The sequence below is a fragment of the Callorhinus ursinus genome, unplaced genomic scaffold (assembly GCF_003265705.2).
Source record: "Callorhinus ursinus isolate GAN/ISIS: 27379988/994484 unplaced genomic scaffold, GSC_fseal_2.0 scaffold21, whole genome shotgun sequence".
In the NCBI taxonomy this organism is placed as follows: domain Eukaryota; kingdom Metazoa; phylum Chordata; class Mammalia; order Carnivora; family Otariidae; genus Callorhinus; species Callorhinus ursinus.
In genome coordinates, this window is record NW_027397083.1 from 14,208,007 (window position 1) to 14,234,389 (window position 26,383).

The 26,383-nt window shown below is 46.4% G+C and overlaps 1 protein-coding gene across 8 annotated transcripts in view; it reads left to right on the top strand.

The window, feature by feature from the left end:
- Positions 1 to 16,882, top strand: part of PAMR1 (peptidase domain containing associated with muscle regeneration 1) — a 71,961-nt gene extending 55,079 nt beyond the window's left edge. For all 8 annotated transcript variants that reach the window (XM_025878545.2, XM_073904755.1, XM_073904757.1 and 5 more), the window contains 5 exons: positions 7,167 to 7,379; positions 9,133 to 9,199; positions 12,863 to 13,095; positions 14,286 to 14,578; positions 15,800 to 16,882. In XM_025878545.2, the coding sequence (XP_025734330.1) occupies positions 7,167 to 7,379; positions 9,133 to 9,199; positions 12,863 to 13,095; positions 14,286 to 14,578; positions 15,800 to 16,336 (1,343 nt within the window). In that variant the 3' untranslated portion in view covers positions 16,337 to 16,882. The remainder of the gene's footprint in view (positions 1 to 7,166; positions 7,380 to 9,132; positions 9,200 to 12,862; positions 13,096 to 14,285; positions 14,579 to 15,799) is intronic.
- Positions 16,883 to 26,383: the final 9,501 nt, after the last annotated feature.

Sequence of the window (26,383 nt, forward strand, 5' to 3'; positions counted from 1 at the left end):
CGGTGCCTTATTCTGTTGAGGAAGCACTCACTTAGTATACAGTGCAGGAAAATCAGGCCATGAAATCAGTAGTGCACTGCCCTCCCCCAGTCTTTCTGTACAGAGAGGCATGCTGGACTTCCAATAGGCAAAGCAGTGACTGGATGCTCCACCTCCTAGGGGTTTTTTATAAATCTTGTATTCAAATTTGAACTTGTAGCTTCGAGACCAAAGCAAAAGGAAAAGACAGATATTCATGGGTGTTTGGTGTATCATATTGAAATTCTATATTTATCCATAAAAAGATATTTCTGTGAGCAAGGATATGCTGGTGGATAGTAATGTGATGGAAGAAGGGGTCTGTTTACTTGCCACAGCTGGGATCTGCCCCCCCCTCCTGAGTTTTGTGATTATTAAGGGGAGAGGGAGGTGGGTCTGCTTCCTAAATTAGGAATGAAGAGTGTGGACTTCCTTTTGTCATAGTCAATATAATTGACTGCCCAGAGGGCACAAAAAAAATGGTGTTATTTGTGTGCACTGAATAACCACGTTTCCTAGAAATGTCTCCACATTATCTTGACATACTCTCTGATGTCTCCATCATCATGTCCATTTCCTGTAGACCTTCTGGACCTGGTCACCTCACCTACCTTCTGTCCAGCATGGATCTTAGTGTACCAATCAGGGGAGAGAAAGATATAACTTTACTTGCTTTAAGTCAGTTTCAATCCAAGTCTAAGACCCATACTTCGGATTTGTGAGAGAAGTTCAGTCTGTCCTTGTTGGGGCCCCCTCTGTACCTTCAGGCTGTGAAACGGTTGCTGGCTTTACACACACAGCACCAACTCTTCACATGGTAGATTCTGGGTCCACACTGGTTAGCGTGGAGAAGCCCATTGTCGCAGAGCTCCTGATCCCTTAAGGTAAAACAGCTCTGCCGGTATGGGGCTGCCCTGCAGCCAGAGCATCTGTGGAGGCTAGAGGTCCTTCGGATGAGATCCGACCTCTCTAGATGCCCTGCCAGTCATCCTCCCCAAGATCTGCCAGGAGCTGAAAGGCATGCAAGGCTTCATGCCCAGGGCTGAGAAGGCCGCCCCTTTGGCATCTTGTCACCTCCCAGGTGTGCCACCATGGGGAGGCAGGAGGGGCCCTGAAGCCCAGGGCTAAGACAATAGAGCTGTCCTTAGTTAGTTTTTCCCCCAAAGCAGTCACTGAGCCAAGCATTTGAGCTCAAATGATTTATTAAAAAAGGTACTCCCAAGATCACCCAGTAAGGGAGTTGGGGAAGCAAGATGTGAAAAAGGAGGAAACCAAGCAAGAGTGATTTCAACTCAACTCCCAGACTCAGCCCGATCCTGTGGGGTGCTGGGGAGCGTAAATGATGCCTTGAGGAAATGGGGTTGAGCTATTTATACACCTTGCAGTCATTGTCTATAGGCAACCCTGGAGTGGGCACAAAGGGACAAAAATGTTGGCCTTTTTCAGCTCTTCATATGGGCAAGGTGGTGCCCATGGCCAAGGGCAGTCCTCTGAAGGTGGCAGGTGCCAGCTTCATGTGTAGAAGCTGATCTGGTAAAAGGATATGAGGGGAGCTGGGTGGGGCACGAATAACATTCACTACAAGGGCCGTCTCAAAGCCACCATCTGTCCTGCAGTAAAGTGGCATCACAGGGAACCACCTCATCCTGTTGCCTTGAGAAAAAAAGAAGACAAGGCTAGCGAGCCTTTCTTTAAATGTTTATCTGAAACAGGAATGCACCCCCAAGTACTGTTTCTGTTTGTGAAATGGCACGTAAGGGCATGCTAAACTTAGTGTGTTTATGTCCCCAGGCTGAGTCCCCAAAGGACCAGGGCAATGTGCTATTTATTATTAATCCTGGAATATTTTACTTAGCAAAGCAGGAGCCCGATGCTCCTTCAGCCAGGGATGCAGATGTTTTACATTCTCACTTGGCTTTGTGTGAAAACATCCATCCCACTGAGGAGAAAGGAAGCATGAAGCCCTTGAAAAATCAAATAGAAACGAATCAAGGATCTGTTCAATGGGGAGACACAAAGGATTCTAAAAAGAGAAACCACAGGGGAAATAAAGAGGTAGTTTTTGAAATGTAACCCTGGGGAACACGCTCTGATGAGATGCAGATGGTCTATGGACCCAACAGGTCGATGTCTAAACTGGGAGAGAAAGAAGCGGGTGGAGGAAGTCTTAGAATTCTATTCAAAAGCATGCTAGGAGAGTGTACGGCTTTGGCAAGTACGGGAAATAAATGAGAGGGAAGAGGGAATGATGCCCAGTGGATGTTTGATACAAGAATACAATCTGAAGGCTTCATTTTGCAGTGTTAAAAGAGATGAGCGTACAGAGACCATGGCTGATACTCAGAAGTCTGAGTCAACACACTAAATCCCAGTCTGGAGGCCCATCATGCATAGACATTACCAAGAGGCTAGAAAATAGAGAGTGCAATAGTTGTTTTAGATCCAAATAGACCCAATAATAAGACTTTAGATTTCCTTGTGGGTTTTTTTTAAGGTGTATGAATTTGGGGAATTGATTTTTTTTAAGGTTTATTTATTTTTATTTTAGAGAGAGAGCAAGCCCGGCGGGGGGTGGGGAGGAAGGGCGGGCAGAGGGAGAGGGAAAGAGAATCCTCAAGCAGACTCAGTGCTGAGTGGGGAGCCCAATGCGGGGCTCGATCCCAGGATCCCAAGATCGTGACCTGAGCCGAAATTAAGAGTTGGACACCTCACACTGAGCCACCCAGGCGCCCCGAGAAATTGGTTTTTAAAAGAAGTTGGGTGCTTTGTAAATAAAGGCAAACAGGGGAAAAGGAGACTGTGTGTTATGTAAATTATTCCTCAAATCCAGCCCAGCCAGATAAGTGCTGTTATCCCATTTTACAGACCAGAAAAGCAAGGTTTGGAGAATTATATAATTTTCCCACGCTCCGGTTCATTAAGTGGAAGAATGAATAAATTTTACGCTTTATGCCTTCCATCTACTAACAAATATTTATTGAGGATCTACTGTGTACTTACTCTGGACACTGGGGAACCAAATAATTATTTGAACCTGTATCTTCTGATTCTGAAGGCTGTTCTTTCTCCCCCAAAGTCTAGTGACAAAGATCATTTCAATCTGAGCTCGAGGGAAGTTGGATTACTCTATGATTATGCAAGTCGGTAATGAGATGTACACGGAGTGGAGGGTATGGGAGCATCAAACAGGTCTTGGCAGACTGAATGCTAGCTTTATAGGCTGAGCAGGGAGGACCCAAACCATTTTGCCTGCTACTTTAAAAAATGAAAATAACGAACAACCACAAAAAGAATAAACAACAAAAAATTTTATGGTTACATTTTCTGATTATCAAACATGGGGAAAAAAGTATATAGAGACAAAAATCATTTTTGATGTTACAAGCTGGAGATAATGACTATAATTATCTTAGAGTATGTTTCTCCCGTCCATTTTTTCCGTTTTGGCTGCTTAAATTTTTTTTCTCTGATTTTGGCTTTTAGCAGTTTTATGTTCTAGGTCTGTGTGTGGTTTTCTTCATATTTATCTGTCTTGGGACTTTGTGAATCTGTAGGGGGATGTCTTTTATCAGTTTTGGGGACTTTTTCAGCCATTATCTCTATATGCTCATTTTACTCCCTTTCTTTTCTCCTGGGACGTCAGGTTCATGCCTTTATTAAGCTTCTCACTGTTTCTTTACATTTCCCACTTTTTTGACTCTTGGGCTTCATTCTGAATTCTTTCTTGTAAGTTATGTTTCAGTTTATTAATACACGTGAGCTGTATCTGATTTGCTATTAAACTCACCCACTGAGCTTTACGTTTCTGCCATTGTCACTTTTTAGTTCTAGATTGCTCCTTTGGTTAGTTTCTAAGGTTTCCAGTCTTCTACTGAAGTTCTCAGTTTTCTGTTTTATTTCCTTGAGCATGCTCGCCATATTTATTTTCAAGTAGTGTCTGACAACTACAGCATCTGAATCCTTCTTAAATCTGTTTCTATTGCCTGTATTTCTCTTGAATTTTAGCCATATGGTTGTTGTTTTTTTTTTTTTAAGATTTTGTTTTTAAGTAATCTCTACACTTAATGTGGGGCTCGAATTTACAACCCCGAGCTTAAGAGTCCCATTGAGCCAGCCAGGCACCCCCAGCCATACAGTCTTAAGTTCCATTAGACCCTAACTCGTAAGCATCATTCGGCACTAGGAAGCTCTATCCTGGTGACCATCCATGAACAATAACTTAAAATCAAATAACAGTTCTCCATTCTAAGATCTCATCAAGTTTAAGGTGTACTGTTGATTTAATTATAACTTCTCTGATGAAACATACACGTATGACCTGATTTCAGACAAGTCTCATCGTAAAAGAGTAGGCATCTAAGAATTCTAGAAATATGGCAGAATTCCCCAGCCTTGGGCAGATTTGTTTATACATCCTGACTCAGTTTCTCTTTAAGTTTCCTTTTAAAGCCTCCTCGGGGAGAAACACAGATAACCTGAATTGTCCTAAGGCTTTGTTACCTCCAAAGGCTCAAGAACTCTCCAGCATTCCTGCTGATTATACCCACATTAAGTGTAGTTAGAAATAGGATCCACGAGAATCCCGCACTTAGGAAATCATGGGGCAGGAGCCTGGTGAACCACGGAAGTCCTTACCTCCAAAAGGAGGAAAACCCACCTCTCAGGCTCACAGTAGAAGGGATTGCTTACCTTTTGCTGAAGCTGATGTGGCTGGAGTGTTGTTCATTTTCTTTTAATATTCTAGGACTGGTCTTAAGTCTCACCAGAATTTTTTTTGGCCATGAGCTCTATCAAGCAAAACTCAAAACGAAGGAGGAACTGTGCTTGCATTGCACAAAGCATAGTTCTTCGATAGGCTAACTGACCACAGAGTCTAGCCCTACCAGGGCCAGGCAGCAGGCAGGGGCTGTGGCCAAGGGAAGCATGCAGCAGCCCCCCGAAGCAGACAGCCACTTCACAATACTAGTTGATTGTTGCCGTGTGGTAATACAGCCCAGGGTTTCCAGATCTGAATTCTGTCAGAAGCTGGTAAAACAGATTTTTGTGAGCAATCTCCTGATTTTTATGTTGGCAGTGAATTCCATTTTCTAAAATTTGCAGGTATGACACACCATGTTTTTGAGATAATTGCAGCTGTGGGCTCCTGCTGGTTGTTTCTGGGTTACAAGTTTAGCATTAAGTGAGCCTCTACTATAAGAAGGTGGTCCTGGGGCACCTGGATGGCTCAGTTAGTTAAGCAACCAACTCTTGGTTTTGCGACAAGTCATGATCTCAGGTTCATGAGATCAAGCCCCGTATTGGGCTCTGGGATCAGCATGGAGTCTGTTTGAAGGTCTCTCTCTCTCCTTCTCCTTCTGCCCCTCCTCCTGCTCATGCACTCATTTTATCTCTCTCTAAAATAAATAAATCTTAAAAAAAAAAAAAGAAGCGTATCCCATCACTGAAGCAATATGGAATGCTTTCTCTGCCTGCCCCCCCCCCCCCGCCCCGCCATCATAGAGGCATTCCTGGAAATACAAGCACTTTCCAGGGGGCTTTCTCAGGACACTTGATGTTTCAAAAGGTGCATTGCCCTCCCTATGCCATGTTGGTATTTTGAAAGACTCCCTCAGTGAGGTCCATTTTTTTACAACTAAAATGGGGTTTTGGAGTCCCCCGTCATGGAAACTGCTTATAGTAAGTAGCCCAAAGGCACACAGAATATCATTGAAATCATCTGCCACATGGTCTATGGGCAATCTTAGAGTAGACAAACGAGTAATTTGGCTAATATTAGCAACCTTGCCAAATTGCACATAGGGAAATTTACTAATTGTAGGTTCTCAAATATTTTAGAAGTGTTATATGAATGGAGATTCTTTTCTTGCCTGGAGGCAAGCCCACAAGTTGCTTAAAAGGTAATTGGAAACGGAAAGAAAAGCATGTCAGATGCATGATCACATTGCTTGGGGACTGTTTCATAGGGATGAGATTGTATCTTAGAAGAAATGATTAAAAAGAGACCAGGAAGGCTTACAGAGCAATTTGTACCCAAACGCAGTCATTAAAGGTTGAATTCCTCAGGGGTCCTACTCTGTGTCCTTAGGCGAGTAATATTCACCATTGTGCTGTAATCCATTTGAGAAAAGTATGTTATCTGATAGAATCTCTCCAGAATTTGTCTAATATCTGTTCAGTGCTCAGAATAGCTGGTGTTGCCACTTTTACTTTGCATAGCTGTTCGACATGAGTTAGAGAATAGAAATGCCTTGGGGGTGGGGCACCTGGGTGGCTCAGTTGGTTAAGCATCCGAGTCTTGATTTCAGCTCAGGTCATGATCTCAGGTCATGACCTCAGGGTCGTGGGATCAAGCCCTGAATCAGGCTCCCTGCTCAACAGGGGGTTTGCTTGAGATTCTCCCTCTCCCTCTGCCCTCTCCACTTGTATGCGTGTGCGCGCGCTCCCTCTCTCTCAAATAAATCTTTCTTTCTTTCTAAAAAAGAAATGCCTTTATAATGGATATTGTTAAATGTTTAGATGGAAAGCATGTTTTTGGAGATCAGGGGAACTTCTTTGTATCTCTGAATTTCTATCATCTTCTAGTATTTTCGAACTATACATCTCAGCACACTTGTGTCCCTGCAGATGAAATATAAAACCTTAAATTCATTTCCTATATGCAGCCTTGTTTCTAGTAAGTTCTGGTTTCTGGGTATAGCACAAATAGGAAACTGAAGACCCTTGTTTAATTGCCCAAGCTTTAGGGAATGAAGGAGATAGTACAACGACACTGGGAAACAGTCATCCCTGTGTACTGATCATAACATCTAGGTGCAATGCTCATGTTGCCCAGGCCTGCCGAGCTCCCCCAGCTTGAGAAAGAAATGAACAAGATCACAGGAGAGCCAGTTGTGCTGTCAAATTTATTTATATGGGGAATGAAATACTTCCCAATTTAAGAACAGATCGTTAAAACAAGGGGAGGACATGTCTCACACATGCATTTTCTGTTACGAGTTTTCTCTTGCTGAGTCCTGTGGGCACCATTGTTAGCAGGCTCCACATTGCTGCATTTTTAATTCAGTGAAACATGAAAAGATCCGGTTCTAAAATGGAATGCTTCACACTTTTAATCGCTCTTTTCGCCCCCCTTTTCTTTTCTCTTTTAGTTCTTGAAGAAAGTAACTGCTCAGACCCTGGGGGCCCAGTCAATGGGTACAAGAAGGTAACAGGAGGCCCGGGGCTTATCAACGGGCGCTATGCAAAAATTGGCACCATCGTGTCGTTCTTTTGTAATAACTCATACGTTCTTAGTGGCAATGAGAAGAGAACTTGCCAGCAGAATGGAGAGTGGTCCGGGAAACAGCCCATCTGCTTAAAAGGTAGCTGACGAGTATTTGTGAAGTCTATTTCCACAGAAATAGATGGAGTGGCTGGACTTTTGGGTAGCTCCCTGCATGTGTGTGAGCCCCTGAAAAAATGCCTTTCCCTCTTAGGTTCTCGCTGAAACCATCTATCACTCCTAGGTGGAAAGCCATCCCCGAAAACATATGCTTCTTTTTTGGACCTCCAGAGGACCTGCTTATCCGAATCACATCTCACTGTGATCAAGAAGAGTTACGAAGTTATCAGATCAGTTTAGGGGAGATGACAGGGCTGGGTTTTATATATGTAAACCCAAGAACAAAATTGAGGCAATCAGTGGGCTCCAATATAGCTACAGTTATCTACTCTCTATGAAATAGGAAGTTGGTGCAGGAAATAAAAGAGCAAAATAGACCCACTATCCCTGCCAGCCCGTGTGGTGGGAGGTTTAAGATGTTAACATGATGGAAAACATCTTAATAAGATAGCAAGACCTCCAGTGTTCAAGGCAGAGTTAGAGGAAATGGATGAGCAGTGTATGTTGAGAGAAAGGAATGAGCAATATTGCTTGAAATAGGGACAGTTGTAGGCAGCAGGTAGGAGCCGAGCCAATCTGGGAAGCTGGGAAGGGTTTGCAAGAGGTGCAGAGCAGTTGGGACGATATTCCCATCATAAGACAAAGGAAAACAAGACAAGGAGTTAGGCGGAAGTGAAAGGATCATGGTAAACTCAAAGTGGGGCCAACTGGAAATCTGGAAAGTAGATTGAAAAGGTTGGTTTGGGACCAGGAAACATGGAACGTTGTATAGAGAAGCTTGAAACTTACCCCTTGGCAGTGGGGATGCGTAGTTTTTTACTGAACCAGGTCAACAGCCCCTGTATTTTAGGGGCAGGTCACAATTATCTGGCTGTTTCCTAGCAAGAAAAGCATGTCCTTGGCCTAGATTACCCAGATAATTGCCTTAATCCGCCACTTTCCCTTCTGGGTGTTTGTCAACAACCCAGCTCATGGGAAAAGAAATAAAAGAGAACGGTTTGTGAAAGGAATAAATCACTTTAGACTTTAGCCAGAAGCGACCGTCATCCCCACCAGCACAGACTCTGATTCTTGATTTCATTAAGTATGGAAACGGTGTTTCATATGTCCTTGGAGATTTTTGTCAACTCTTCTCTTACAAATTAATAACAAGCAAAGTTCTCTAGTTTGCTAATTAGATGAATGTTGGCTGCTTGATTGGGAAAGTGAAGAAAAAGACACTTCAGCAAAATTAAGCCTGGGCTTTGAGGTGCCTTCAAATGATCATTAAGAGCCTCGGTTTCAGAGGAAGGAACTAGAGGAAGCAGCTACCCAAGACTTACCCATGGTTGACACTGCCATCTGGTCTTAAATGAGAGCCTTGGAGTTCCCTGTGTTGGGATGTATTTTAGAACCTTCATTTTTGACTGTGACTCCACGTTCCATCAAGTTCACTGATGATATTTGTGGGAACAGAGAGTCCCAGTCTAATGACCGCCAGGGTTTCACATCACCCGGGTGGAGTGGCTTTTCAGAGGTGTGTCCTCCATGGGGGTTCTTCAGAGGGGGTTGTCAATTTCGATGCAAAGCAGCATGGTCTTTTGCTCGGGAGCTGTCCAAACTTGGCTGGCACACCTCCTCTCTGAGACCTCTGCAGGGTGTCCAGAAAGGGTGGTCAGGGATGAATCTGAACTGAATGAACGTGAGCAGTTAATATGGGAAAAGCTGATGCCCTCTTTTCTCCTTCATTCTAGCCTGCCGAGAACCAAAGATCTCAGACCTGGTGAGACGCAGAGTTCTTCCCATGCAGGTTCAGTCAAGGTGAGGTCGAAACACCTGAGCTCTGCTTTCAAGGGGAATGTGTGTCCCCTCCCGCCCCTTTTCCCCACTTGTGTTTGGCCAAAGACAGTCTGTGGTTTTTTAGGGACACTCAGTGCTGACTGCTCGTGAAAGAATAGGGCCTATTAGAGGGAGGCTGATGAGCCAGCTGCCTTTGGCCAAGAGGTAGCAACTGGCGGAACATGGACACGGTTCATGGGATCATGGGAAAGTAGGTGGTTGGTGGATCTTGAGACTTGAAGATGACCTTTGAGGAACTGGATTTTAATACTTGAGTCTTCCTGAAATTGCTGTATGTTGACTAGGGCGGCTTCTAGGGAGGTGGCCTTCCTGCCACATGCAACCAGCTATGGCAACCATGCAACCAAGATGTTCTTGGTGGTAATCAACCAGATGAGGCAGGCCACTGGCACCCAGGAACTAGAGATAAATGACCAGCCCCGGTGAGGGATGGGAGCCCTCAGATACGTCTGCCCGGCCTTCCTCCTGGGAAGACAGAGGTGGGGACCACCGGTGGGCAGAGAATCGGCCAGGTTCTACTTCTTCTCTCCTCATTTTGTAGGAGAAACTGTTCTCACTTCATCTCCTACTATTCTCCTCTTCACCCTCCACTCCGGCCCACGGGCCGCCCAGCTTGTCCACTCCCCTTCCCCCCGCAGTGCTGCATCAGAGCCTTGGCCCTTCTGTCTGGACCCTGCTTCTGCTGCATTTCCGTGAGGTTTAAAGCCGTGCTTCTGTCTGCTCCCTGCTCAGTTTTTACCTGGCAGAGAGACCTTCCCTGACCGTCCTTTGGAAAATAAGAACCACCCCCCCCATCTTCTTTATCCATTCATTTGTTGAAGGATGCAACTGATGAATCATTGAACACTACATCCAAAACTAACGATGTACTAGGGGCACCTGGGAAGCTCAGTCGGTTAAGCATCTGCCTTCAGCTCTGGTCATGATCCCAGGGTCCTGGGATCGAGCCCCGCGTCAGGCTCCCTGCTCAGCGGGGTGCCTGCTTCTCTCTCTCCCTCTGCCACTCCCCCTGCTTGTGCTCGTTGGCTCTCTCTGTCAAATAAATAAAATCTTAAAAATAAAAAACTAACGATGTACTATATGTTGGCTAGCTGAACATAAAAAAAGAACCCTCCAAATGTTATAGTACTGGTTCATGTTTCCTCCTTTTATGCTTTACGTAAAAACAAAGCCATCATCAACCTCAAAGAGTCGATCAATTAAAAGAAGAATAATAACCGCACCTCAACCCTGACTGCAGAGCTGCCTTCTTTGCTCTCCTGCATTTTCTGTGCCTCGGGTCTCAGTTTAGCTCCCAGCCCTACCTGTCATCTTACTTACATTTTTTTTGTTGTTGCTGTTCAATTTCTGTCTCTACCTAACCCCACAAAAATAAAAGTTACAGGTGCAGGAACATTTTCTGTTTTGTTCATGCTCGAGTTCTGGGACCAAGAGCAATGCTTGCCACAGAGGAGGCACCCCCCCCACCCAAAATAACCATCCCAAACAGGGAATGAATGAATGAACAGGATTGACAAATAATGGCTCGAGACGGAGTTCAGTCTTTCTTAAGCACTGTATTTAGTATTCTTGGGCAGGTCGCTAAACTTGCTAAGCCTTTTAGTCTCCTCTTTGGAAAACTAAGGGCAATCCTAAAAATGCCAGTCTCTGGGGATTGCTGTACGGATTAGATGCAGCACACAGAGCTAGCTAGCATTTATTGAGTGTTCGCTATGTGCCAGTTACTCTTCTGAGTGCTTTCCACGTTGTTAGCTCGTTTAATCTTTCCTACAACCTCTGAGGTAGGTATTACTATTATTAGCGTTTTCTGGTCGGTTTTATTACCAGTTTTATTACGGATGGGTAAAGTGAGGCTCAGAGAAATTAATTAACTCGCCCCAGGTCACATTGCAAAATGTGGATCCAGGATGCAAATCCAGGATCTTCAGAGTCTTCAGCGTCTTCAGGGTCAGTTCCCGGCTCCCGTATGCACTAAGCTGCAGCCTAGCCCGATGTAAAGGCTTTAGCCGACCACTCACGCAAATGAGCAGCGGTTAATGGCAGCTATCGGCTTCGGGACTGGTAACAATGAATCCCAGTGATTAGGTAGAACTGACCCCAGCCAAGTGGCCTGAAATACTCAGAAAGCAGGAGAGCCATCAGTCTCTCACCTTTCCTCTGGATATTTCCTTCTATCTCTGTCTTTCCCGTTTTAGGCAAGGCATTGCCTTGGGAACAGTGACAGTGAAATACAAATTCCATCTTTTCCTGATCTTTATGATTTGCCTGGAGCTGGACTCTCCACTAAGTGGGATGAACCTGTTCCTTCCAACGAAACATCTTGTAGAGGAGCCCCTGAACTACTAAAAAGGACCCCCGGGCTTTGCATTTTTAAGGCAATTATAATGGGAGGTTAGGTGACAAGGTGCCATGTGGCTCATGTGGATGAAAAAAACAAGCCTAACACTTGGTTTTAAGGATCTTTCTGGAAGATAGGCCGCTGGAATATGGATATACCTATCTCCAGCAGCCCAGTCACCCAAGGAGCCCAAAAGGCAGTGTAGTCTTTCAACAGATGGACCAAAAGATGAGCTGGTTTGCCAGTTCGGAAGCTCCTTGAACGGCAGACCTTGTTCTAAACATGAGCTAAAGATTCACTGAATGAAATCAATGCGGATGGAACATTTGCTTTGAGGGAAGTGCTATACAGACACATGAAATAGATTTCTTAGGATGACATCAGACGGCACAGTAGAGACACCAGGTTGGGAATCATGATTGCTAAGTGCTGCTTTGGGTACCATCTTAGCCTCCTGTGTGCCCTTCTCCACTCCCACTTCCCCTCCAGCCTTCCTTTTCCCATTCATTAAACAGAGACGAACACACTACTTCCTAGAGGAATTCTGACTTCTCAGTTAGTGGTGGTTATGTGCTGATTAAAATGAATGCAGTTTGTCCACCGTGTGTACACCTTCCCCCAAGAATCCCCAAGTGGTCTCTGGGGGGCTTCAGCTTCGAGGGCTCATTTAAAAGGCCTTTTCACATTTACACACACTGCTCTGTGTTTCTGCCAATCAGTGTGCCCTGAGAAGGTCCTATTCTCTGAGGTGTGCTAATTACAGACCCTGATTGTGAAATCCAGCTACTGTATCCACACAATTTAGTTCAAGTCAGTTCCTGATATTGCCCCATTATGATAATGTTTGGAGGAAAAAAAGGTGCCGGGCTTCAGAGGAACTTCCTTTCCTGTTTAATTTTACTTTAATTTTTCTCTGTGCGCATGTATGGGGTACCCTTGGATAGCCTCTATTATGCCAGATATTATCCTCTGGTTAAAATCGTAGGCAGCTGGAGGCATGCCAGAAATGGAAATGGAGGAACGGAATGAAGGTTGAGGCGTGCAAGAGAATTTGCTCGGTGGTAGAGGGGAAGAGTGTGTGTGTGTGTGTGTGCACACGTGTGCACGTGTGCATTCGTGTGTGTACATGTGCATGTGTGTGGTTGGGGGGGTGGGAAGGGGCAGGAGGGAGACAGACACACAGAGAATGAGACAGCCATTTTTTTTCTGCTGTGACCAAATGTCTACGTGGGGGTGGGCACGTAGACTACAAGGGCCACAATGACCGTCTCTGGGCCCCCATGCAGGGAGACGCCATTACACCAGCTCTACTCGGCCTCCTTGAGCAAGCAGAAGCTGCAGGGTGGCCCCACCAAGAAGCCAGCCCTTCCCTTTGGAGACCTGCCCCCCGGGTTCCAGCATCTGCACACCCAGCTCCAGTACGAGTGCATCTCGCCTTTCTACCGCCGCCTGGGCAGCAGCCGCAGGACGTGCCTGCGGACGGGAAAGTGGAGTGGGCGAGCCCCGTCCTGCGTCCCCAGTGAGTCAGGCCTTGTCCTGGGGCCGGGCGTGGCGTCCGTCTTCCATGGCTGCTTGTGAAAAGCCATCGACCTAGCTGAAGACTTTTTGAGAAAGGGTCCTTGTCCGGTGGGCCTCCGGCTAATTCCCTAGCTTGGTTCTGTCTCATATTCCATAGTTGGAGCTTCCTTCCTTTGGCTTAAACTTCTAACTCGGGAGAAACTAACTCATTAGGTCTTCGATGAATTTTTTTGGAGGGGGGCATACTTCCTTGTGGATAATTCTTTATTTTTTATTTATTTTTAAAAGATTTTATGTATTTATTTGAGAGAGAGAGAGAGCACGCACACATGCAGGGGAGAGGCAGAGGGAGAAGCAGCCTCCTTGCTGAGCAGGGAGATGTCGTGCGGCTCGATCCCAGGACCCCAAGATCATGACCTGAGCTGAAGGCATTTAACATTTAACTGACTGAGCCAGCCAGGCACCCCTCCTTGTGGATAACTCTTGTCATGTTCACTTGGAGGAAAGGGAGAGAACCATCATTAAGCACCAAGTAGGGGAGGGATTAATGATACCAGAAGGCTTCTACTTATGCCATCTCGGGTACCCTGTCTGAGCCCGTTTTCATGCTTATCATCCCATGGTATCGAATAGGTAGTTATTGATGAGGTGATGAGGTATTAAATAGCCATAAGATTATGGTGATGATTACTGAGGTAATATGTGGCAGTATCTGAAAAAGAGGCTGGCACATGCGAAATTCTACCTTCCCCATCCTCTTTGTCAAAGGAGAATAGTATGGCTTAATTCTTTGTGGTCAAGTTTATAACGATAGTCAATGATATTTTGAGTCTGACTGTTTACATAGATCATCATCCAGTCTCCTTAAGAACCCTATGAGACAAATGTGATTACTAGACCCATTTTGCAGGCGAGAAGACTGAGGCTTTAAGAGATTTGGCAATTTGTCCAAAGTCCTATTGATAGTAAGTGCCTGGGATCCCAAGCCTTCCATCTTAACCCCAGACTTTATAGCCAACCATGTCAAGAGGGTTGATTACTATTTAATGGGAAAAGGAAAACAGATGCTTAGTGGTCATCACACCCATGGGGCCCACCTTTCCAGATGTGTGTTCTCTTGGTTGAGCCACACATTCCCCTTTGTATGGGAAAGTCTGAGTTTATCTGACTGAGCTGGTGCTTTCTCCACAGTCTGTGGGAAAACTGAGAACGTCACTTCTCCAAAGAGCCAGGGGCTGCGCTGGCCGTGGCAGGCGGCCATCTACAGGAGGGCCAGCGGGGTGCATGGCGGCAGCCTGCACAAGGACACGTGGTTCCTGGTCTGCAGCGGTGCCCTGGTGAATGAGCGCACCGTCGTGGTGGCTGCCCACTGCGTAACTGACCTGGGGAAGGTCACCATGATCAAGACAGCAGACCTCAAAGTTGTCCTGGGGAAATTCTACCGGGATGATGACCGAGATGAAAAGACCATCCAGAGCTTGCGGGTGAGAGAGGGCTGTAACCTGGAAACCAAGTGTTGGCTCAGCAAACTCCAGGCACCAGGAGGGCAGTGGCTGCGTCAGTCCCGACACCTTGGCATGTTAGCACCCAGCCCAGAGCCTGGCAGAGCCTGTCAGGGGGCAGGCGCCCAGTATTTCACATAGATGTTTTCAAAATAAGATTATAATAAATATCATCTATCACTGTGGTCATCAAAAGTTAATCACCTATTATGTTTAGGGCATTGTATGAAGTAGGCTTCGAGGACTTAGAAAGGTTTTATCCAGGATACTCCTAATCAATCTATAATATTCTTCTGTCTGTCTCCCTCCCTCCCTCTCTTCCATCCACCTACCCACCCACCTCGCTATCTGTCCATCTGTCCATCCATCTGTCCTTCTACCCATTCATTGTTGAGCTCCCACAGTATGCCATCCACAGGGAAGAGATACAGAACTGAATGAGGCATGGTCTTTGCCCTGAAGAATCCACAGGCTAGTGGAAGAGACAGACCAGCATATCATGATTAGTTTGACACAAGAGAAGCCCTGAGGAAATGTGCCCAAATATAGTTGAAGTAATAGAACGTGTACATAAACATGTTAGAATGTATCCCACATGTAAGCTCCTAGAGGCCCCCATCAAAGAGAGTGATCAGCAAGGGTTGGGACAATCAGCAAAGAGTGTGGAAAAGTCTTGTGGAACATTCTGGGTGTGGCTCTGTCTTACTGGCTTCCAGATGAATGAGATGTTTACAGCAAGCCAGAGGTTGCAGTCTGGTAGCCTTTTAGGGGTTTGTGTCTGCATAGTGCTAACATACATTTGTTTAACCAGTAATTTGCTAACATTTAAAAATCAGGAGGTTCAGATGCAGATCTGGAGTCTGTTCTCTGACAAAGTTAGAAAGCTGGCCCCCTCTTGGCCTGGCAGTGGTCACTGGAGCAGAGGGGCCACTCCCCACTTTAGAATGGGGTAGGCACCACCGTCCTCTGCAGCCCCATCTGCCACCCACTTAGTTAACAACACCTGCTGGGCAGCAGTGGGCATTTCACTTTGCAAGCCCCCAAAGAAAGCAGTTGTTTTCTAGGACCCCTGAAGCAGTCTCTCCAAACCACTGCAGCCGTCTCCAAGACATTTTCCCCTGGTAATTTAGCCCTGGGGCTTGCCTGTTCTTATTCCCTGTGCAGTCATGGCTCAGCACTGCTGACCGTCTCTTGCATTTGCAGATTTCTGCCATCATTCTGCATCCCAACTACGACCCCATCCTGCTGGACACGGACATCGCCATCCTGAAGCTCCTGGACAAGGCTCGCGTCAGCACCCGCGTCCAGCCCATCTGCCTCGCAGCGCCGCGGGACCTGAGCGCCTCCTTCCAAGAGTCCCGCATCACTGTGGCTGGCTGGAACGTGCTGGCAGACGCGAGAAGCCCTGGCTTCAAGAACGACACGCTGCGCTCCGGGGGGGTCAGGGTGGTGGACTCGCTGCTGTGTGAGGAGCAGCACGAAGAGCACGGCATCCCTGTGAGTGTCACAGACAACATGTTCTGTGCCAGCTGGGACCCCACCGCCCCCTCTGATATCTGCCCGGCAGAGACGGGAGGCATCGCTGCCATGTCGTTCCCAGGACGGGCGTCCCCCGAGCCGCGCTGGCATCTGGTGGGGCTGGTCAGCTGGAGCTATGACAAGACCTGCAGCCACAGCCTCTCCACGGCCTTCAGCAGGGTCCTGCCTTTTAAAGACTGGATCGAGAGAAACATGAAGTGAGCCTCAGGCCCGTTGAGACGCTGTTCGGGCGCCCATCCCATCTGTATGTGTGTTGCACGAGGTTGTGTGGGCCTGAAGCTTGACTCTGCCTGTGAATTTGGCCGGCCCAGGACTTCTGACTTCAGGATTGAAACTCAGTGGAGAGTGAGTAGAGCTCACCTTCGGGTAGGCCACTGCCTCCCTGGCTGTGGAGGCCATGTGGTAGATACCAGGGCTGCTTGCGCCAAAGAGGCCGTGCGAATAGCAAAGCTTTGGTCCCCATTCCACAAGCCCGGTGGCCTTGCCCACCTGCCCTGCAGTCAATGTCATGGCCAGCTCTGGCCGAGAGAGGCTTGGCCAAGAAGTCTGAGATGCATGAGGTCTCTTCCAAGACTCTGGCCGGACCACGTTCCAAACAGCTGCCTGTGGGACAGCCCAGGACAGTCGGGCTCGGATGTGGCCCCGGCGTTTGTGCACATTGCCACAGTAAAGTGTGGTCCTTTTCCTTCTCAATCCCCTGTACATATTTTAATAAAACGAGGGTTGGCTTTTGACCCACAGAACAAATGGGCTGTGGTTCTGATTTCTGCATGCTTCTTCTCAGGGCCATGGCTTGGTGACAGCCCTTTAGGATAGCTCCTCAAGTTCTCATTTCCAAACAATGAGTACGGCAAAGTTGATGCCATCTTTTCAATACCAGCCCCTGAATGTGCTGGGTTATGGGCTGGAGGAGGAGCGACATGGGGGGCCATCAGATAAGGCACAAACAGAGGAAAATACCAAGGATTAGTTGATTTCCAGTGTCCCCTCTGGTTCTCATGTCCTCGATCTAGCACAAAACTCAGCTTTGAACACTCCGTCAACCTTGATGACATGTTTTCATAGCTTCTGAATTGTCATCACCACTTTACTCACACTAGATTGAGATATGCTTCCCTGTTTTCTGTAACTGATGGGATTTTCCTTTCAAGCGCCACCCGGCTCCCACTGGACAGTGGAGGGAAAAAATGAATTCAATCCAGTCCCTGAAGCGATCTTTTCAGTAACGTTCACTTTCGGGGGGTGGGGGGGTTACTCACTCTCTTATCTTTTTGTGTTTACTCTCTTGGCCAGTCTCCTGCCCTCCCAGATGGTGCTGGGGAGGCTGGGGACTTCAGGCATGGGGACACACTAGGACTCCCTAGGGCCTGCTGGCTTCTCGGGTATGTGTGGTGGGTCTTTCCCATTCCTGGCCGTTCTGCTGACATTGACCCCAGGTGCTATGGCTGTAACCACTGAAACTTGGGCTGTGTTCTCTCTGCTTCCCTGGGGCCCGGCAGTCCTCCTTGCTGGTGTGGCTCCTCCTCACCCCTGGCTGACACTGGTACTCCTGAGATGTGGGGGTGACCCCCTTTGAGACCCTGGTTTGGGTCTCACTGCCCCAGTGAGAGCCTTCTCGGCCAGCCATCCAGCCAGACTCTCCCTTCCTACCGCGGGGGCTTTTCTGTACTTCATGAGGGCTGAGAGCCCAGGGTTGGGACAGGGAACCCTGGAAGACATTCACCTCCTATACACCCAAACAGGAACATTACTCCTTCTCAACCTATTGGAGAGAATTTTGATCTCTGGGTCTTTAACCCCGACACAGGAGGTTAGGATACATTTGTCTTCCAAACTGCCTTACCAACTCTGTGTCTTTACATTGTCCCCAGGGCCAGAAGACAGTTTCTGGTACTTTATCTTTTTGTCAGGCTTTCTTGGGGCTTTCCATAATCCGTACCTACCTCCTTTCTCATGGCTTAATATAAGAGCAATATATTAGTTATCGACTTCTGAGTAACAAACATCTAATGCTTGTGGGTTAGAACAGGCAGTATTTATTTTCCCCTAGCTCCAGTGGGTCAGGAATTAGGGAACTGAGGTTGGCATGGGGTTGTAGTCATCTGAGGCCTTAACTGGGGCTGGAGCATCGGGTTCAACAAATAACTGGGTTCGACCAGGCTGCTCAAAGGTTTTTTCCGTCTATTTTTTAAGCCTAGAAAACTTGGATCTTGAGAGGTACAGTGGAAATCTGAGCAAAGAGATCTAGATTCAAATTTTTGCTTTTCTTTTTTTTTTTTGAAAGATTTTATTTATTTATTTTGACAGAGAGAGAGAGAGAGAGAGAGCACAAGCAGGGGGAGTGGCAGGCAGAGGGAGAGGGAGAAGCAGACTCCCCACTGAGCAAGGAGCCTGATGTGGGGCTCGATCCCAGGTCCCTGGGATCATGACCTGAGCCAATGGCAGACGCTTACCCAACTGAGCCACCCAGGTGCCCCTAAATTTCTGCTTTTCAACTTCTTTTTCTAAGTGACCTTGGGCAAGTCACCTCACGTCTCTACCTCAGTTTCACTGTTAGGTTGACATAATAAAATCTGCCTTTGTGATGACCTAGTGAAATATCATGTAAAGCGCTGAGCATAGCACATGGCTTATAGCTGATGAATACGGTACCTGGCAGAGACAGGGCTGTCCAGCTGGGCACAGATCCATAGAGCCTGCACGTGGGCCTCTGTGGGCACATCCTGCGTGGGTGCACGCACATGCACACCTTATTCTCTAACTCTGTCCTGACCCCCCCACCTGGACCATCAGTTCCCTACTTTCTTGGCATCCCTACTCAGTGTCACTTTCCATCCTTGCCCTACCACTCAGATTTGGTTCACATTTATGTCATCTCAGCTATGACTTTGATCCCTTCAGAAGCTGAGTCGGGCCCCAAATCCTGGCGATCCTGCCTCAGGGTACTTGGTTAATAGCTCCATGGTCATTTCCACCCCACCCCCAGACCTTCCCATCCGGGCACTGTTCTCATGGGCTACAAGCACCCAGCCATGCTGACCTGAAACTCCAGGTCAGGACAATAGAGTCAGACAGCAGCTTGTCCCTTGGCCATATCTGGTGCCATAGAAGCGTTATCCATCTCTTTATGACATGGCCCTGACATCCTAGGATGGAGCTCTAAGGATGAGAGATCTCTTTCTCAGCTGGGAATCTGGAGTGGTCCACCAGTCAGGGTTCATTCTGAGAATCAGAACTTCTATGAGTCCTATAGAATAAGGGATTATAATGGCCAGATACAATTGTAGGCAGTGGTAGGGAAGCCTGTGGGAGGCTGTTGCCTTTGCATCTGGTGTTGAACCTGAAGTCAATAGGGCCAGAAAGCTGGATGGGAAGTTGGCAGAGCCAAGGACAAGCTGAGACCTCCAAGGACGAAGGGAAGCCCACGTGTTCCCTTGCTGTCCCCAATCTCAATGACCTTCGGGAGAAGCTGACACCCCTTGCATGTAGCTGTACACACACCTGATCCTGGACACTCAGAGAAGCCAGAAGAGGATTTCCAGCAGGTGCTAGAGATGCTGTGGGCCCGGGTGCTGCCCCTCCCCAGCAAGGTGAGCTGGGAGATCAGTGACAATGTATATGAACTGTCACAGCGACTGGCGTGCTACCAACTTTCAGATCATGGAGGTAGCTGCTCCACTCTCCTCTTCAAATCTCATGTAAGTTTCTCTTGTGCCCGCTCTCCCCTGCAATCATACAAGGAAGGGAACTCTGCAGAGTTCCAGCTTCCCCTAAGTTGACCTAGAACAAAAGCCATCACAAGTCACGGAATATGAATGCCGGACCAATGTTTGTCAACTCAGAATGCGTCTGGGGGAAGCCTGAGAAGACTCCTGCTTCAGCCAGAAGAGTTTGGTTCTAATTCCTTTTACAGTAGTTCTTTAGTCTTTTATGCACGTGCAGCCCCCAACACCGAGCATTCTTGAGGAGCTGTCCAGGCACTCATAGCTAGGCTGTGGTGTTCTCATACTGAAGGTCACTAATTTCACAAAATGCCAATATTGGTCAAGATCATCGGTGACTGTGACTGTGATGGATCAAGACACCAACAAGACCACATCGTCTTGTCTACGAACAGACAAAAGCAAGGTCACCATACAAACCACAAAAATACCAAATATTCCCTCCAGTTAATACGTGTGACCACTGCTTCTACCAATTACAGTTTAGCCTTGAGCTGGTCTTCTTTCCTTTTAGATAAGATTTATTAAGGTAGCTGTTATAAAATTTGCCTCCCCTTACTGATAGGACCCAATCCAGAACAAAGCCCCGCTTCCTTGAAACCTCCCCCGAATCACCTAATAGAAGCTCAAATCCTACACATTCTTTCTAATTCTATTTTGGTAGTATACTCCACAGTTCCCTATGAACATGACTCTTTGAAATACATTCTCTTGTATTTCAAAGAGTAATTAAGTCTGACTTGCTTAACTGTTGGTGTGTTTCTGGCAATCTTTGGCCGGAAGTCATTGAAAAAAAGATGTATGTACACATATATATGCTTCTATGTATATAAGTAAGAGTCTTGCCTAAGTCATATAGATCTTATTTACATTTTATATACCCCATGATGACATTTACCTGATATATAAAATGTAAGTAAAGTCTGTATGACTTAGGCAAGACTCTCACCTTCCTTAGGAGTGGCCAGGCTTACACATCAAGCGGACTGACTAGTAACTGACTAGTCAACTGACTAGTCAAGTCACACTGTATTCTCTCACATAAACTCCAGTGGGGATTGGGACGAAGGGGCGATCCACGCAGGCCAACATTTCCAGGTAACTTGTGTTCCAAAGGGTAGTTAGCACTTCAGCTGAGTCTTTGGAGTGGTGGATGGGAAGGAAGTAGGATTATAAGTACAGAAAAAACTTGGCAAGTACCTAAGTTCAAGCATGGAGAGGGATGGCCTGGAGAAGGGCCAATTATTTCCCAACACGAGCCTTTTATTACAAAGATGGGTGAGGTTGGCCAGCCAAGACAAGGGCAGTCAAGGTGAAGTCAGCTGGTGGTGGATCGCAAATGCTAGTGTTAATAATTTGGCTTCTTATTGCCCATTGGCAAATATCAAGCTCACAGGATGTCTCCAGAAGGGAAAGGATAGAAGTGGAATCCTAGAAAGTCCCATCAGGCTGGTTGTACAGAGAGAGGCGGTGGTTAGAAGACGCAGCCTGAACTCAAACTCCAGCTCTATCAAGTCGCACACTGTGACTTTGAGCGTGACGCTCCACCTCTCTCCTGCAGTTGCCTCCTCTGTAAATGGGAGTGACATGATATGAGGATAATGCGTACATGAATTCAGCACGTAAGACGGTGTCTGACCCATTGCACTCTGTCAATATCGGCCGATGTTATGGTTGTCGTTTTGTTGTTCTTCAAGAGCAGGAGATTGGAGATCTAGGAACCAGTTAGGAGAAAACTTACAAGGGTCCAAGAGGAGAAGAAAAGTCTTAGAATCCCAGCATGCGGAAATAAGTTTGATAATCTGCGGAGTGGGGTTGATTGCAGGAAAGGGTGGACAGAAATAAACCAGGCCACAGGTTAGAAGAACAGAAAGGCTGAGAGCAAGGAGCAATGGGATTGTGTAAGTGGGAGGTGTCCGGATACATTTCTGAGACGAAGTGCTAGGTCTTACAGTGGTTTTTTCCTACATTTCCCATCTGCATGTATGTATGTATGTGTGTGGGGGGGCAGAGTGGGATGGGGGGCTGGATTTATTAAAAGGGACCGGGATCTGCTGGACAGGTAGGAAATGTGCAGCTATCCCACCCACCTGCTTCCAGCATCATACATGATTGACACCCTCTGAAGTTATGGGTATGGGGTTTGAATATGAATCTTTATGGTTCTTTGAGATTTCAGAATTTTCATGCTGTCAAATTCACCACCTACTCAAAACTTAATGGGCCTTCCACATTTACATCCTATATCGAATATTAGTCAATACAATCTCTTCCATCCTGAATTCAATAAAAAATTGTGAGCTCATTGATTTTCTACCTGCCTGTCATTCATTCATCCATCCACAAAAATCAGTAGAGTGCTTACTATGTGCGAAGGACCGAGATACTAAAGGCAGACAAAACGGGCTCAGGGTTTGCCCTCAGTCATGTGATTTCAGAAATGAGAAATCATGGTAAGGACTAGGAAGAAAAACACAGCGTGCTGTGAGACTGTGTAGCAAGGGTAGGTGATCTAATCTAGAGGGTCGGGTCAAAGCTTGCTTCCCTGAGTTAGCTACCAGGTGGGGGGTGGGGCCATTGAGAAGAGCATTCCAGATAGGGAGAAGAGCATGTGCAAAGGTGTTGAGAAGCAGGCCTCCTGGCAGGTTCGAGGCACTTCTAGAAGCCAGGAAGGCTGCAGATTGGAAAGCATGAGGAGGACCACGGTATGGTGTGAAGCTGGAGATGGAGTCCCATGGTCCCTGGCCACCTGGGAGGCTCGGGGGACGAGGTGAGCGGGCACGTCCGGGATCCCCCTGCCTCTACCAAACCCCGTGAATTCCTACATGTGCACTAGGAATTATTAGTGAGGTCATCAACCCGTCCAGTGTAGTCTTTGGCTTTGACTTGGGGTTTTTCCACTGCACTTCTAACCTGGACAGGAAGACCTTGAGTGGCATTGCTCTGACACAATCACATATTGTTCTAATAGAGAACGATCGTAAATGGAGAGGAGATAAAAGAAGGCTGACAGCCATTGCAAGATGCAAAGAAGGGAGACACTTAGCTTTGGGATTTTGCTCCTGCCTGCCACATATTTTTCTCCTTCTTTAGTATCCTATGAAAATTTTGAGTGAAATAGTTTGGATCCCTTAGGGCTTGGGGAAGTTTATCTTTTCAGGGCTGTTGGAAAGACAAGAACATTTTGGAGTGGTTTGGTAGCAATTTGTGGTTTCTCTTTGCTTTTCTTGGCAGTAGGGCTTGCTTTCCCTGGCAGGGCCCTGCCCGGATGTGCGGTGGAGGCCCAGCATTTGAAGAAGACTGTCTCAATGGCTGAGTTTTTTAGGGCTCACTTCACGTTTGTATTCCAATTCACTGAGTGTTTATGCTGAGACTTGTGGACTAGGTTTGAGGGAAAGTGTTGTCAACAAAGAAAAAAAAGTCAGTAGATAAAATTAGGGAATAGCTTTCTCAGGCCAAGAATAACATTAGAAATTGACATCTCAGAGAGGGGAAAAAAAAACCAGGGTTGTGTTCCTGCATTTATGGTTTCTAGGAAAAGGTAACTCCAAACAAAAAAGAAAGAAAGGACGCCATTAATCCCTATCTGCAAAGGGAAACAGGGTGTTGGAAATAAAACAACATCCACGTGCTAATAAATGAAACCTCCAAGTGAATTGACATGCTTCTAATGTATGCATCTTATGCAAAGGCATAATTCAGCCTTTGATTAAAAAAAAATCTCTGAATCTATAATCTAAATTTAGAAGTAAATTACCTGGTTGCTAACTCTCGTTCTCTTAATAAGGAAAATAACTTTATAAGAAAGATACTTTTGGGATTTGGTACAAGCCTCTCTTAGAATAATCATATAATTTCATAAAGAAGCGAATAGAGAAGAGAGAACAAATCCCATCATTGGATTTTCTGAGGTGACGAGAGCCTGACTTGGGTCCTTGATTGAGTCCTTTAGCCAAATCATTTTGCATTTAACCACAGTGAGCTGGTGTCAAGTGGACAAATCACCCCGAAGATAAACAGTTTTCTCTCCACCCTTTGCCCAGCAGAAAGATGTCACTATGGAATATTGTAAAATATCCCAGCGGAACAAAGGGAAAGATTCGTAACTGGCATTCTTTGCCATGATTAGGAGAAATGGGGGGGTGGGTAGAAATTAAAACACCAGCAATCACTCTCAAAAAATACTTCCGACTTTATATAGGATCAAGCTACTAAAAAAGAGACAGTCATTCTAATTCAGATTTTTATAGTTTTTATGGTGGGCATAAAGAATTTGTGACAACCCTGACATTTAGCCTCAAGCCATGTCGTACGTAGTACGTAGTAGAAGATGCTGACATACAGGAATGACATACCAAGAACTCACAGTTCATTTCCCCCATTGTCTCCTTTCCTCTTTCATCTGTATTAAGAACACGCGATGAAGTCACTCTTCCCATTAGAATTCATCAGGAAATAAGTGTAGCTAACAAACGTTTTCGTCTTCCCGAGCTTTCTACTTAATGAGATGGCTTCTGCCTCAAGAATGGATTATATTTAGACCAAATTCTCAGTCTGAATTGAGATTTCTATGAAGTAACATCTCTTTCTCATCAGCATAGAGTGAGTAAAAATAGAACTCCCTCCTCTTCTGCTAATGTGTGTTAACAAGAAAAGAGTGAATGAACTCAACGTGTGTCTTACTGCTCCAAATACCGGGGAGATGGATGATTTCCTTTATTCTCTCCTCAGTGACCAGAGTGGGACAAACAGAACCGCGGGCAAGGCTCATCTGTTGCTGTACTGTGTCGCTGGATCCAAAGGGTCACCACTATTCACCACCTTGGAGCGCTGAGAGCGGCCGCAACCGGGAGGCTGACATCATAAAGATGATAGTGGCTTCACCGTGTGCCAGGAATGGTGCGAAGTGCTTTATGTGAGGTTACCTCACTGGGTTCTCATCCAAGCCCAGTGGGCGGGAGGGGGGGTTCATTACCACCCCACTGATGTCCGGAGGGTTAAGTGACCTACTCAAGGTCGTTCAAGATGGCAAGAGAATTGATGAGCTCAGCTTGAAACTCACTGCTCCAAATACAGATGAGTGGTCCCCAGGTCAGTCTAATTCTGAAGCCTATGCTCTAGCTCCTGCTGTGACCCCTCAGCCCATTTTGTTTTAGAGAAAGAGAGAGAGCAAGCAGGGGGAGGGGCAGAAGAAGGAGAGCGAGAATCTTAAGCGGGCTCCGAGTTCAGTGCAAAGCCTGACACGGGGCTCAATCTCATGACCCCGAGATCATGACCTGCGTCGACACCTCAAGAGTCAGACACTTAACAGACTCAGCCACTCAGGAGCCCCCACCTCAGCATTCTTAACACTGACCTGGGGCATTCTCTGCCATGTGAAAATTCTCCTCCTACCAGTTACCCCTCTAAGCCCCGCTCTCTTTCCAAAACCTTTTCATTTTCAATGTCGTGTCAGGCTTCTCCAGTTTCTCTCTCTAATGCTCTTGGCTTCAGGGACAACGCTGTTGAGGATACTATCATTCTTCTAAAATAGGAACATTACACAATAATTTTCATTCATCCTAAAAATAGCTCACATATTTGAAAAATTAGCATACCCACATTAATTGTCTGATGAAAGGCCCCAATAGCCCCTCTATTTTATATATATTAAAAAAAAAAAACAAACCTAACCTTTGGGGCACCTGGGTGGCCAGTCTGACTCTTGATTTCTCTGACTCTTGGTTTGGCTCAGGTCATGATCTCAGGGTTGTGAGACTGAGCCTGGTGTTGGGCTTTGTGCTGAGTGTGGAGCCTGCTTAGGATCCTCACACTTTCCCTCTCCCTTCTCCTCTGCCGCCTTTTCGGTACATTCACGTTCTCTCTCTCTCTCTTTAAAATAAATAAATAAAATCTTAAAAAAAAAAAAACCCTAACCTAAAGGTGTCTAGTCTTGTAGTCTTAATTATCAGGCCAAAGCTTTATTTTTTTAAAATTTTTTACAAAGATTTATTTATGTATTTATTTGGGGGGGGAGCATGAGCAGGGGGTGGGGCAGAGGGAGAGGGAGAGGGACAAGCAAACTTCCCACTAAGCCTGGAGCCCAGAGCCCTACATGACACGGAGCTTCATCCCAGGACCCCGAGATCATGACCTGAGCCAAAGTCAGACGCTTAACTGACTGAGCCACCCAGGCACCCCAGTTATCAGGCCAAAGTTTTAAAAGACAGATCCAGATGTGCAGCTTATGATTCCTTGGCTATCTAGGAAGGTATGGGGCAGACAGTGTGTTCATTTAGTGTGTGACATCTGCTTTATAGATATAATTTTTGCAGCTGCAAGAATGGTTTCCATTTCATAGATGAGGGAGTTTCGTCTCCCAGGGATGAGGTGGCCCACTCAGTGCCACGTGGGGAGGAGCTGGGCTTTGACACACAGGCCTGCTCGACTCAGCAGCCACACGTGCTGCACAAGAACAAACTGCATGGAACCTGAAAACCCAAATTTGTTCGCTGGGTTGTTCTGACTTTGCAAAGAACCACAGCAG